The sequence below is a fragment of the Gastrolobium bilobum genome, unplaced genomic scaffold, assembly GCF_033153095.1.
Source record: "Gastrolobium bilobum isolate Gb01-03AN ecotype WA unplaced genomic scaffold, APGP_CSIRO_Gbil_v1 utg48634, whole genome shotgun sequence".
Lineage (NCBI taxonomy): Eukaryota > Viridiplantae > Streptophyta > Magnoliopsida > Fabales > Fabaceae > Gastrolobium > Gastrolobium bilobum.
This window is the reverse complement of record NW_026899763.1, coordinates 8,867-22,822: the sequence shown is the minus strand read 5'-3', so window position 1 is coordinate 22,822 and position 13,956 is coordinate 8,867. Positions and strand designations below refer to the sequence as shown.

The window sequence follows — 13,956 nt, the reverse complement described above, 5'->3', positions numbered from 1 at the left end:
AGCTTGAGTATTAATGTGAAAAATAAGGAAATCATGTTTTGTTGTCCATTTATCATATCCTATATGATAGATTTGGACCCTTGTGTCTTAATGGAAGTTGTAGATCTTTTTCTTAGCTTTCCAACGAGACCAAGATTGCGTCAATCGGAAAAGTATAGCTTCAGTTAGAGGTAAAATACTATGGCTAGGTGTAATCTCCAGAACTCTGGCGCTAGTCGCGCGGTGGTGGCGCAAATCACGCCAAGATACAATGGGAAAACGCATCCCCGGTGCATTTCGCGCCATGATTAGCGCAAATCGCGCCATATTTATGGAAAGCTTCTGTTTCTCGGAGCAAATCGTGCCGAAATTGGCGCAAATCGCGCCATATTTATGGAAAGCTTCTGTTTCATGGCGCAAATCGCGCCGGAATTGGCGCAAATCGCGCTGGGCCCAGTAGGTTCAACACTCGTTTCGTAGAAAATTCATAACTTGGGCTACGGTGCTCCGATTTGAGCGCGATTTGAACCTACGCGTAGATAACGAAGAGATCTATAACATATTGGAAGATGAGAATCATATAATTCGTATAATTCGTATAATTCATATACCTCTAAGGCTCCAAAACTCAGAAAAAGACTCCTCCTTGGAGCTTCCAACACAGTCCCACAGAACTGACTAAGCAAGAGCACAAAAATGTACTACAAGGTTGGACCTTTCTCCATCATCATGGCACCATGAAGCTCAAAATGCCAAGAAGATGACCCCTCACACCAAACTCAAAAAAATAGCCCTCAAACTCCACTCAACCAGTGACCAAAAACTCAGAGCAAGGTTCTCTACTCACCCCCAATGATATCCCTCACTCACACAAGGTGTTTAGGTGAAGAAACGAGGTAGAAATGTGGTTCCTTGAAGGTTTTGCTATGGAGAATGAAGGTGGCAAGGGAGGAGAAGTTGACCAGCAGCCAAGGGGGTCCAAACTCACGTAGGAAAATGTTGTATTCTGACCTAGGGCATTGTGCCGTAGCTTATATATAGGTCCACTTAATTAATCACACAGTATTAACAATAATAGCTACGCTTAGCATTTTAATCTCAAACTTTAGAATCTGAACCTACTCATTTTTTTAAGATTTATTATATTTTTATATTATTTTTCGCAGCATCTTTCTGGTGCGCGCTTTTCCATAGCCAGTATCAGTTCTGGCACCAGTTCTCATTATTTTAACTTGAAACTTGTTTTACAAGTCCTATATATTATTCTAGTGACATATACACACTTTTCATAATTTTCCGGGATACTTCATCGGTACACATTTATACCGAGTAGCAGAACCGGTATCTGCTCTTTTTGTCAGAAAAGCGGCTCTCAGCATTATTAATTACTTAACAATATTGTTTAAGCCTTATCATAATTATTAGGGTCAATTATGAAATCATTTCCTAATTTCACATATTTAATTAATTAACTTCCTTAATTATCGGTGCAGGTTCTTACACTTGGTGCTCCTCAATCTGTGACTCAACTCGAGCCATTTGTGTCTGATAATCAACAAGGCGTCCATCGACTCGTTGTTGAAAGGTGGAGAACTCTTCTGCAAGATCTTGTACTCGCATCCTGTTGTCTATGGCATTCATAAGATGAAGCACCAATTGTTAGGGATGAACCCTAAGGACAATGAAGAGAAAGGAAAAGAGAAACGATTCAAGGAAATTCTTATTCAATGATTCTGTTACTTACAACATCAGCTTTTATATTTTGGTTATTCCAACTAACTATTACAACCGTTTAACTGCTTCTACTAACTACAGTCAAGGCACGTAATCCTGGAGCCTAATTGGATGGACCCTCACACGTGTGGAGCTTCTCTTCGTAACAGACTACCTAGCCAAGCTTGCTACCTCTGGCAGGGAGTCGTTCATTTTAATTCCCGATTGTCCCTCTGAGATGAATCCTCTTTTGGATTTGAACTCGTATCCTCTGTAGTTTTCTTTTGGGCTTTCACCCCTTTGTAATACTAAAAAAAATAAAAATAAAAATTGGCATGTCTTTGTTGTAAATAATATTGATTTAGTTATTATTTAGTTTTTATTTAGTCATTTTTTGTTGTATTGGGCCAAGCCCATTAGGTTAAAAGTAGGTCAAATATTCTCTATAAATAGAGAACCCTTTGTACAGATTATTTATAATTCTATAATATATTAGAATACCCTTTTTCAAGTTGGTATCAGAGCCTGGTTCCGATCCAGGGACCTGTGGGTTATGGGCCCACCACGCTTATTTGACCTACTTTTAACCTAATGGGCTTGGCCCAATACAACAAAAAATGACTAAATAAAAACTAAATAATAACTAAATCAATATTATTTACAACACTCCCCCTCAAGCTGAGGAATAAATATTTATCATTCCCAGCTTGCTAGTAAGTTCTTGAAATCTGTCTGAAGGAAGCCCCTTTGTTAATAGATCAGCCAATTGACGCCCAGTGGGAATGTATGGAGTGGTAATCAACTCGCTATCAAGTTTCTCTTTGATGAAATGGCGGTCAACCTCAATATGTTTAGTCCGATCATGTTGAACTGGATTATGAGCTATACAAATAGCGAACTTATTATCACATAGCAGCTTCATAGGTCCCTCACATTTTATTTTGAGATCATCAAGAACAATTTTCAGCCACAGTAACTCACAAATGCCTTGAGCCATAGCTCGAAATTCAGCTTCTGCACTTGATCTGGCAACCACATCTTGTTTCTTACTTCTCCATGTCACCAAGTTACCGCAAAGAAACATGCAATAACCAGTGGTAGAACGACGGTCAGTCACGGATCCAGCATAATCAGCATCTGTGTAGACTTCTAAAGATAGATTGCCATCACGTCGGAATAACAATCCTTTACCAGGAGTACCTTTAAGATACTGAAGAATTCTCTCTACTGCCTGCATGTGTTTTTCTTTTGGATCGTGCATAAACTGACTGACAACACTAACAGCATAAGCTAGGTCTGGTCTAGTATGGGCCAGATATATCAATTTCCCAACTAGCCGTTGATATTGTCCTTTATCAACTGGAGAACTCTCTTCTTCATAGCCCATCTTGTGATTCTGCTCAATAGGAGTATTAGAGGGTTTACACCCGAGCTTTCCTGCTTCTTTGAGAAGATCAAGAACATATTTCCTCTGGCTGATAAAAATTCATTTGCTTGAATGAGCTACTTCTATCCCTAGGAAATATCTCAGTTTCCCAAGGTCTTTGATTTCAAACTCAGAGGCAAGCCGTGTTTGCAGAATCTGTCTCTCCACAAAATCATCACCTGTGATAATAATATCATCAACATATACAAGGAGCACAGTAAGCTTCCCATTTTGGGAGTGCTTGAAGAAAAGAGTGTGATCTCCTTGGCTCTGTCTGTATCCTAAGGTCATCATAACCTTAGTAAATCTTCCAAACCAAGCACGAGGTGACTGCTTCAATCCATACAAGGCCTTTTTTAATCTACAAACTTTATTTTCCCCCTTCACAGAATCAAAACCAGGCGGGATTTCCATGTAGACTTCTTCTTCTAACTCACCATTGAGGAAAGCATTTTTCACATCAAATTGATTTATATCCCAATTGTAATGGGCAGCAAGGGATAACAAGATTCTCACTGTATTCATCTTTGCAACTGGAGCAAAAGTTTCTTCATAATCAATGCCATAGGTTTGAGTGTAACCTTTGGCCACTAATCGAGCCTTATATCTCTCAAGAGTGCCATCAGAATTATATTTCAGGGTATAAACCCATCTGCACCCTACTGCTTTCTTTCCGTTGGGTCTATCAATAACCTCCCATGTTTTATTTTTCTCCAAAGCATTCATCTCCTCTTGCATGGCTTGAGCCCAATTCCTATCTTTCAAGGCTTCATGTACTGATTTTGGGATTGCAATAGAATCTAGTGCTGAAACAAAGCTTTTGTGCTGCACAGAAAGATTAGCAGAGGAAACAAAGTGGGAGATAGGGTATTGAGTACAAGAGGGACAGGAGGAACAAGTTTTCTTGTGACAAGATCTTTTTCCTTTTCTAAGAGCAATAGGTAAGTCATCAAAAGTAGAAGCAATGGGTAAGTCATTAGAGATATCAGAAGAAATAGACAAATCATGAGAGGAAATAATATTAGAATCAGAAACAGGAGATTCAGAAGAAATAGGAGATTCAGGACTTACCAGTGGTTCAGACGATTGAGGTTGCTGGTGAGACAGTATGGGTTGTATCTCAGGTGTATTTGAAGGTTCTGACACACCAGGAGCAGACACACTAGGAAGAGAGAAGATTGATCCAGACTCAAAGAAGGAAGGGGACGAGTCTTCTGAAGAACTATTCTCCCCCTGACGATGAGGACCCAGGAAATAAGATTCAGATTCTTGAAAGGTGACATCCATAGAAACAAAAAATTTCCGACTTGGTGGATGATAACACTTGTACCCTTTTTTATAAGGGTTATAACCAAGGAAGACACACTTAAGAGCCCTAGGATCCAACTTACTCCGATGTTGTTTATGAACATGGACAAAGGCAACACATCCAAACACTCTTGGTGGAAGGCTCTGCAATATGGGAACAGAAGGAAAGAAGGAAGTCATGGAATGAATAGGACTGATATTGTTAAGGACCCGTGAAGGTAAACGGTTGATCAAAAAAGTTGCAGCTAATACTGCTTCTCCCCAATAAGAACTAGGAACAGATGTCTGAAAAAGTAGTGCTCTAGCAACTTCAAGAAGGTGATGATTTTTCCTTTCAGCAACCTCGTTTTGTTGAGGGGTATCAACACATGTGAGCTCATGAATCATACCTCTGTCTGAAATGAATTGTGACAGGCGTTGATTGACGTACTCAGTACCATTATCAGATCTGAGTCTTTTAATACCCTTACCAAACTGAGTCTCAACCATGTGATGAAACCGAATAAATATCTCTGGTACTTCAGACTTGTCTTTCATCAAGTATATCCATGTTATCCGAGTACAATCGTCAATAAAAGAAACAAACCACCTAGCACCTGAAACACTGTGCACTTTAGAAGGGCCCCAAACATCAGAATGGATAAGAGAAAAAGGTTCTCTGCTTTTAATAGTGCTAGAAGGAAATGACACTCGATGGTGTTTTGCAAATTCACAAACATCACAATGAAAGGTCTCAACCGACTTATTGAGAAACAGAGAGGGGAACATAGACTTCAAAAGACTAAATGGTGGATGCCCGAGACGCTTGTGATGGAGCCAAATCATAGACTCTGCAGTAGAAGGATGACGTGTTATTAATAACTGATTTTTGCTAGCATGGTCTGGAAGGAGATGATACAACCCATCCTGTTCATTAGCAACTCCAATTGTCTTCTTCGTGGTAAGATCCTGAATAAGACAATGAGAAGGAAAAAATGTGATAGAACAATTCAAATCAGTTGTAAGTTTTTGAGTGGAGATAAGATTAGTAGAAAGCTGAGGAACATAAAGAACATTTTTAAGAAACAAGGAAGGTTGAATTTGAATGTTACCAGAACCAATAACTGATTTATGGGATCCATCAGCTACGGATATAGTATGACTACCAACAGTAGGATGATAAGAACAAAATAACTCAGTACGACAAGCCATATGATCAGTTGCACCAGAATCCAAAATCCATGAGGTTTTAAAATCAGTGCAAGAAGCAAGAAGAGATATAGAACGTGTGCTCTTACCAGATAAGATCAAAGAACTATCATGCTCAGCCATTCTTTAACAAAAAAAGTTAACAACCAGCGATAAAATCAACCAAACAGAATATCAAATGACCTCTGATCAGAAAAATAATTATAGATCCAGACAGAGGACAAGAACTTACTAGCAAGCTGGGAATGATAAATATTTATTCCTCAGCTTGAGGGGGAGTGTTGTAAATAATATTGATTTAGTTATTATTTAGTTTTTATTTAGTCATTTTTTGTTGTATTGGGCCAAGCCCATTAGGTTAAAAGTAGGTCAAATATTCTCTATAAATAGAGAACCCTTTGTACAGATTATTTACAATTCTATAATATATTAGAATACCCTTTTTCAAGTGTCTTCTTTCTGCTCACTCCATCTCTCTAGTTTTATGTTTTTATACTTTTTCCTATTTATGTTTATTAGACTGGCTTGATAAGCCGACCTCCAAGTACTGAGTTCCATAACTGCACTCGAGATTTGTTATTTGATTTCACGATGAAATATATTTGAGGGACCTTATTCCAACAAAAATGTCAAGTACTTTTGAAATAAAATGCTTGAACAGGTCCAATTAAAATAAATGTTGTAAGCCACTTAATGCGGTATAGTCATGAAGGATATGAATAGATTGCATGAGGTTATAGGTTTGAATCTCATTCTCACCCTCATAAAATGAAAAAAATGTTTCCACTTGGTAACTGTATAGTAATATATTAGCTAATTCATTTAACAAATGACTGAGAAGTACATATTGTAGCTTCCATTACCACAAAACCCCTACACACACACAATCCTACCTACGACTACATGGCTAATGAAAACTGCTAAACCCAAATCCAAAGCCACATACTAACTGGTAAGATCAAACTAGTGATTACCTCTTCGAGTACTTCTATACTTCTACACAATATATATCTTATAGCTATTTCTTCGACATATTATGAAGCATGGCTTTGAAGTTGTTAGCATCATATATGATTCTGAGCAAGCCTTGCTGGTATCCGTGCTCATCTGCAGACTGCTGCAGCAACTCAACAATGGTGAGATGCTGAATGGCTTTGATAGTTACCCAAATCTTCTCCATATCTTCTTTCCCTATGCCCACTAGCACAGGAACGTATCCTCTGCGACCGCGAGCTTCTTGCATCCCCTCAGTATTATTTGCTCCTTGATACGGTGCTTTCTGCCGCTGTCTTTGAAAGCAATATTTATGTGCTGAGCAAATTAAACTACTCAAACTTTTTGGCGTGAATATAGTAAACATTTTTAAGGTGCTATATTTTGGGTTCATCCCTATATAGTCTCTATTGGAAAGCTCGGGTGACGTTATTTTCAAGTGCAAGTGGTGAATAAAGCTGATGTAAGGAGCTTCATCATATAGTTATAATTGCTTTGACTTTATGAATGTTAAGGTCTAGCGATATGTGTGAATCTTTGAAACATTTTAAGTGGATATTAACACACACACACACACACGTGTATATATATATATAGGGGTAAACATTTCTACAGCAACTTTAGATAAACTTATCTACAACTCTCATTTTTAACTATATTCTCCCGAGATAATATAGTTATAACGTTAAATTGCTCTTTTCTCTCTCTCCACGTCAGCAAAAAAGTTCTGAAAAGTAAATGAGGAGAGAGAGAAAAGAGCAACTTTAACGTTATAACTATATTCTCCCGGGAGAATATAGTTAAAAATGACAGCTGTAGATAAGCTTATCTAAAGTTGCTGTAGAAATACTTTTGCCATATATATATATATATATATATATATATATATATATATATATATATATATAAATAACTGTTTTTCATGTTAGAGGAAATAATTTTATCTCTTATACATATATACATAAAAGTATGTGGAGTTTATGTTATTTTTTCTCTTCTCTTCTCTTCACATGGCCTCACGTCTTTTTATGTGTGCATAGGAGATAAAATTATTTCGTGTCAAATTTATTAATTCTCAATAAATGATAATTGTTGATTGACGGAAATCAACGATTAGAATTTGGTGTCAAATTTTAAAGTTTGACACCGGTGTCAAAGGATTCTATATCACACACATGTACATATGTATATATATATAGGAAAAATATTTGTCCTTTTAAAAGTTATAACTGTGTCATTTTATATCATAACCGTTGATTTTCGTCAATCAACGGTTAGAATTTATTGGATCAAATTTATTAATTATTTAGTAATTCGTAATAAAACCCAATAAATCATAACCGTTGATTGACGAAAATCAACAGTTAAGATTTAAAATGACACAAAATTATATCATTTAAAAGGACTAACGTTTTTCCATATTATATTGAATTAATCTAAAATAGAGTTGTAGATGGGTTCGGTGGGTTCAACTTGAGGGCAAAAAGTTTCAAACCACCAAATTTGAAGAGTCAATAGCTATATAAGCCGATGGTAATGGATGCCGCCGGACAATTTGAAAAGTGTTATTTTTCACTTGTACTTGTTTGGCTACAAAGACTTATTCGTCAATGCAAACAACAACCCACATGAGATGGCACCATTAGATTTGCAGGGAACTGGGCTCTTTTTGTGTTATGATCCATCTAACGGAAAAAGGGAAACAACAAGAAAGGGTGGATTACTGATCGAGTTCACACCAGAAGGGATTACTAATTAAAGTGAAGGCCAAAATTCAGGCTCTAATTGCTATGGTTCAACAAAAGAAAATATTGAGCAATTAACAATGATGAAGCTAATGATGGACCAGTGAGAGTATAGAGGTTTCTCAGTCTTTTTTGCTACATGATAATTTGAGTGTTGTTAATGATTATTGTTGTGATAAAATTGTATAATTATGTTGGGAATGCAAATGGTATTGACATTTGAGAGTGTTGTTAATGATTATATTGTTTATTTCATATAGGTTTCTTTAAATTTTCTTATTGCTAGAAAGTGAAACATGGTAGAAAAGCTGATAGTCTTGTTCAGTTCTTCGGCATAATATTTCCTCTTAGCATTTTTGTGCTTAAAAACACTACTTATGACACCTAGGCCGCTCCCTACTGCGATTTTAAGGAGCTATAATATTTGCCCTAATTATAAGCTCTAGCACTTTAGCAGTACTCCTTTACAACTTATAATGGTAAGTATTTGCTATTATCAAAAGGGAGTTACTAATCTCATGTTGCTTGAGATAGTTCTCTCATGTGTGTGAAATAAATGTGTGGGGTCCATAATTTAAAACAAAAGAAAAAAGGAAAGGAAAAAGTTGGCACAAAATTCGATAAGTGTATGACATACGATAGCTATCTTCAACGACATGAGAAAAGTATTTCCCATTATCAAATACGCAAATCAATTGATATATTATTGTTTTAATTTAATAAGTGGTTTCGATTTTGAGTTCTGAATATGTAACTATATTAAAAATTTGGTAGAAATGTTTTACCGTTCTTATAACGGAAATACTATTCTTCTGCCACAGAAAGAATGAATAGTATTTCCTGTTCAGACATTAAAAGTTAAGTTTTTTTTTCTTTTTCTTATTTTTATTTTAAAAAGTAATGAGACCCACTGATTCTTATTTGTGCAGGAAAATTCACTTGTCAACTACCACGTAAGAAAACTAAACCCCTTCTTATAATCCTATTGATTCGAAGTAGATCAGTTGAGTAATGGATGAATAGATTAAAAAAATAAATTAAAGAGTATAAGCACTTATTCAAACTAGAGTAAAGCCCATTTTGGGTTTATAACAAAAATCACGGTTCTCATTTTAATTTCTTACAAAAAAAATTAGTCGCCTGATCTCTATAAAATTTAAAGTAGATCAATTTTAGTTTTTTTTTAAATTTAAGAGGAATTGCGATTTCAATTAAATGAGTCAATTTTAAATTTCTTAGAAACTTCAAGATTAATTTGTTTTTTTTTATAAAAAACTAGAGTGAAGATCATATTTTTTTATGAGAGACTCAAAAGAAGCCTTACTCTTCAAAATATATCTTTGTGATCTATTGTCGTTTTCTCATTGAATATTAAATGCTCCATGATTGGCAACAACAAGTGGGGCATCAACTTTGAAAAGAGCCGAATATTGGCCTTTTCTGAAGTTTGGTCAACTGCTCCGTGATAGGTAATGCTGATGGTTGCGTGATATAAATGTGACATGACATATGTAGAAAGTGAGAAAGTCTAAGTATACCCCTCTTTATGGCTATAACCTGAGGGTTGGATATATAGAAAATCGTACTGTGTTAATGAAGGTAATTTCAATATTGGATTTTTCTTTTCATTTTAGAGTCATTGTTTAATGAAGTGTTATTAAAATCGGATTGAACTTGCTGACTGATCCAATTGATTCGATCAGAAAACGGTCCACAAATCGGTTTAAATGAAGTTAATTTTAATGTTATATTTCTTATATTATAAAGTCATTGTTTAATGCAGTATTATTAAAATCAAATCGAATTGGCTGGCTCTAACCATGAACCAGACTACAAACCGATAAACAACCATCATCGGATTTTTTAGAATTTTGTGTGAAATATTTGAAAACTATCACACCTAAACCAAGGACTTGAGAATATACGCATAAAATTTGTCATTAAACAAATGTCATCTAATTGACATAATATTTTTATTATTATATTTATGAAAATGCTTATATTTACAACTTAAATTATTTATAAACTCTTACAGCTAAATTTTAACTGTTAATTTTTGTTAATTTAACGGTTATAATTTATTAAAAATTATTAATTAATTAGTAAGTGTAATATAATAAATTATAACCGTTCGATCGATGAAAATCAATTATTAAAATTTGATTGTAAGAGTTTGTAAACCAATTAAGTTGTAAATATAACCATCGCATATATTTATTATAAATTTTTATATAAATTCAGTTGAAACTATTCAACCAATGATAACAACCCATTAAAATAATACCTCAATTGAGTCCTGATCGTTCTGAATTTAATAATATTGGTTTAATGAATCTATATATTATTTTTTTTCAAAAAAATTATTTATTGTTCATAAACTAAGATTTATATGCATAAATACATAATTAATACATACAACTAAATAGGTAACAAAGATGCTAGACTCTTTTCTAGCATAGTTGTTTTGCCAAAGTTATAAAAAATACAATCGTTACGGGAGATATATGTACCATTACTGAAGCATGCAAATAGACTCCAAGATTCATTTTACTAGAGAATGTGTCGAAGATGCAGAGTTCAATTATATTAAGATTCAAGTTAAAAAAATTACTCATATTTTCACAAATTTCCTCAAACATGAATTTTTTTCTATTTTGTGAGAAAACTTGAAATAAAGAAATAAATTCAAGTTCTCGGGGAACACTGAATAAAAAAAAAGTCAATAAAATTCAGATGCCTGTTTCATGTTCCTTGTGGTGGGTCTAGCACTCTAGTGTAAGGTATGTCATTAATTAGGAAAGATTATTTTATAGGGTTTGTGTAATTTGGAAAAAGGATTTTACTATGAAGTGTGGAATGAAAAATAGAATCAAATAAAGAGTAAAACGAGGCAAAAAAATTTATTTATTGCAATTTAATTAAATAATTACGCATTTATTACAGTTTGGAGAGTATTTACAGATCTATTGTATAATGTGACGCCCCATTGAGGCGTCTCTGACGCCCCATTGAGGGTCTCTCATGAAGGAGAAGACGCCCCAATGGGGCGTCACATGTGACACCCAAAAGGGGCGTCACATTGTGCAATAGTATAAATACCCCCACTTTCCTTTTCACTCCTCACTCATTCACCACTCTCTAACCTCTCTCTAACCACGGTTCGTAGCGAAGCTCTGCCGACTTAGGTAAGGTCGTAATACCTCCAATGTATACGTTTAAATTACGGTGCTAGTTAGCAATACATGTTGTTAGGATTGATCGTATATTAGAGACTTAGAACATTAGGATAGTCACTTATAAATCTTGTGCAATGCTATGAATGTTGTAATGATACTTCCCTTTTTATGTTACGTAGTTAGTATTATTAATATTTAACTATGCATTAGGATCTAGTGTATTAATTAGTTAATTGGAAAATAGTGATAGCGACTTTATAAATTTTGTATGTATGATGTTATTAATGCGGGAGATGCGTCATAATTAGTACATATTTATGAAGTTATTAGTGACCTAGGGTTAAGTTTTCAGTAAGTATAACATTAATTTTGTCCAATGTTTTTTATTACTTAATTACAAATAAATGACTGTACTATGTATTAACATTATCATATTAATTTTGAATCTAGTAAATTAAATGACGTATATGCTTAAATTTTTTGATAATAAATTATGGCATTGCTAAATTAATTTGTAAATAAAATGGGGCATTACTTGTGATTAATTTAAATGTTGTTTTATATGATATAGTTGAGGGTAATGGCTGAGTCATCATCTTCATCGGGTTCTGCATCGGATGTAGAGCCTAACGATCCCAGCATGTACATCATACCTGGGCCGTACAGATGGGACGTCCTTTGTAAGAGGACGCAGCGTGCTCATATTTCACAGCGAGTGTGGAATACGGAGCATGTCAGAAAAATAAAGACCAGGCGTGGGAAGCCATGTGGGGGGCCACCTACCGGCGCTATCCCAGAGGTACTCGCAGACTACCTGACACAGGCCGGATTCATACATATTGCCCGGATGCGACGTATTCAGGTATGCAATTTACGTTGTTTTGTATTTATGTAATTATTCAATACCATAAATTAACATGCTCTAAATGCATATTTTATCACAGATGGATGCCCCTTTAATTAGTGCTCTGGTGGAGAGGTGGAGACCAGAGACACATACTTTCCACATGACACAAGGAGAGATGACTATCACCTTGCAAGATATGGCAGGTATATTGGGCTTGCCTACTGACGGGGATGTTGTCACCGGATCCAACTCTGAGGATTGGCCCGCTGCTTGTGGGGCTGTATTTGGGGTGGTTCCACAACCAAATGAGTTCCATAATTCAGGCGACTTGCGTATCTCATACTTAGATCGGTTATATACCCGGTGGACTGATCATTCTGGGGATCATGATGTCGAGATCTACTTCACAAAGGCGCACATTGCCAGGATGCTGGGTTCTTGGTTGCTGGCGGACAAGTCTGGAGGCAGCAATTTCGGTTGTCGGCTAGTCCCGATGCTTGGGGGAGGATTTTATGATATTGGCCGATACAGCTGGGGATTTGCGGTTCTGTCACACCTTTTCAGGAATTTGTGTGAATTGACAGATGTCGGTCAATCTGACATGGGTGGTTGCCATATTCTCCTTCAGATCTGGGCATGGATACGATTCCCACCTATTGCTCCGCTGCTTCCTCCTCATCCAGAGCCAGACACGCATTATGGATGCCAGTATGCTTAGTTAAACATATTAAATTTTGCTAATGATTTATCATATATACTATCTGTATACTTATTGATTATGATTCCTGATGTATGTTTCTGATGACAGGTTTAATACAGTGGCAAAGTTTAAACCTCATGAGGTCACTCATTATCGGGCTACATTGGATACACTTTGTAGAGATGAGGTAAGGTGGTCCTTACTTAGTTTGTTGTATATTAATTTGAAACTCCTTATATTCAAATTTCATTTTATGTGTAGGTGGTCTGGCAACCATATATCGATTATCAGTGGCTGGACGTGACTGACCACCAGCAGTACCTCTGGCTTGTTGTCAGTCCCCTTATTTACTTCCACACCGTAGAGGCATGTCAGCCGGATAGGTGCATGCGACAGTTTGGACTGGATCAACCCATCCCGGATTCGAGCATAAAGTTAAGAGGGATACATGATCATACTCTACGGGGGAAGGTGTAAGAACCTGCACCGTTAATTAAGGAATTTTAATTAATTAATTATGAAAAATTAGGAAATGATTCCATAATTGACCCTAATAATTATTATGAGGCTCTAATAATTATAGTAAGTGAGTAACAATGCTGAAAGTCGTTTTTCTGACGAAATGTGCAGATACCGGTTCTGCTAGTCGGTATAAATGCGTACCGAAAAAGTATACCGAAAAATTATAATAAGTGCATGATAATTAATATGTAGGACATGTAAAACGAGTTTCAAGTCCAAATAATGAGAAATGGTGCTAGAAACTGGTACTGGCTTTGAAAAGCGCGTACCGGAAAGGTGCTCCGCAAATTATAAGAAAAATATGATAATTCTTGGAAAAATGTGTAGTTTCAGATTCCAAAGTTTGAAATTAAAATGCA

General features: G+C 35.7%; 1 protein-coding gene across 1 annotated transcript; it reads left to right on the top strand.

Moving 5' to 3' along the window:
- Positions 1-12,108: 12,108 nt before the first annotated feature.
- On the top strand, positions 12,109-13,262 carry LOC133293267 (protein MAIN-LIKE 2-like; the record flags this gene model as incomplete). The annotated part of the gene is made up of 3 exons (XM_061491802.1): positions 12,109-12,390; positions 12,473-13,083; positions 13,184-13,262. Coding segments are annotated over exons 1-3 (972 nt in total), but the record flags the coding sequence as incomplete, so codon positions are not given.
- Between the last annotated feature and the right edge of the window lie 694 nt (positions 13,263-13,956).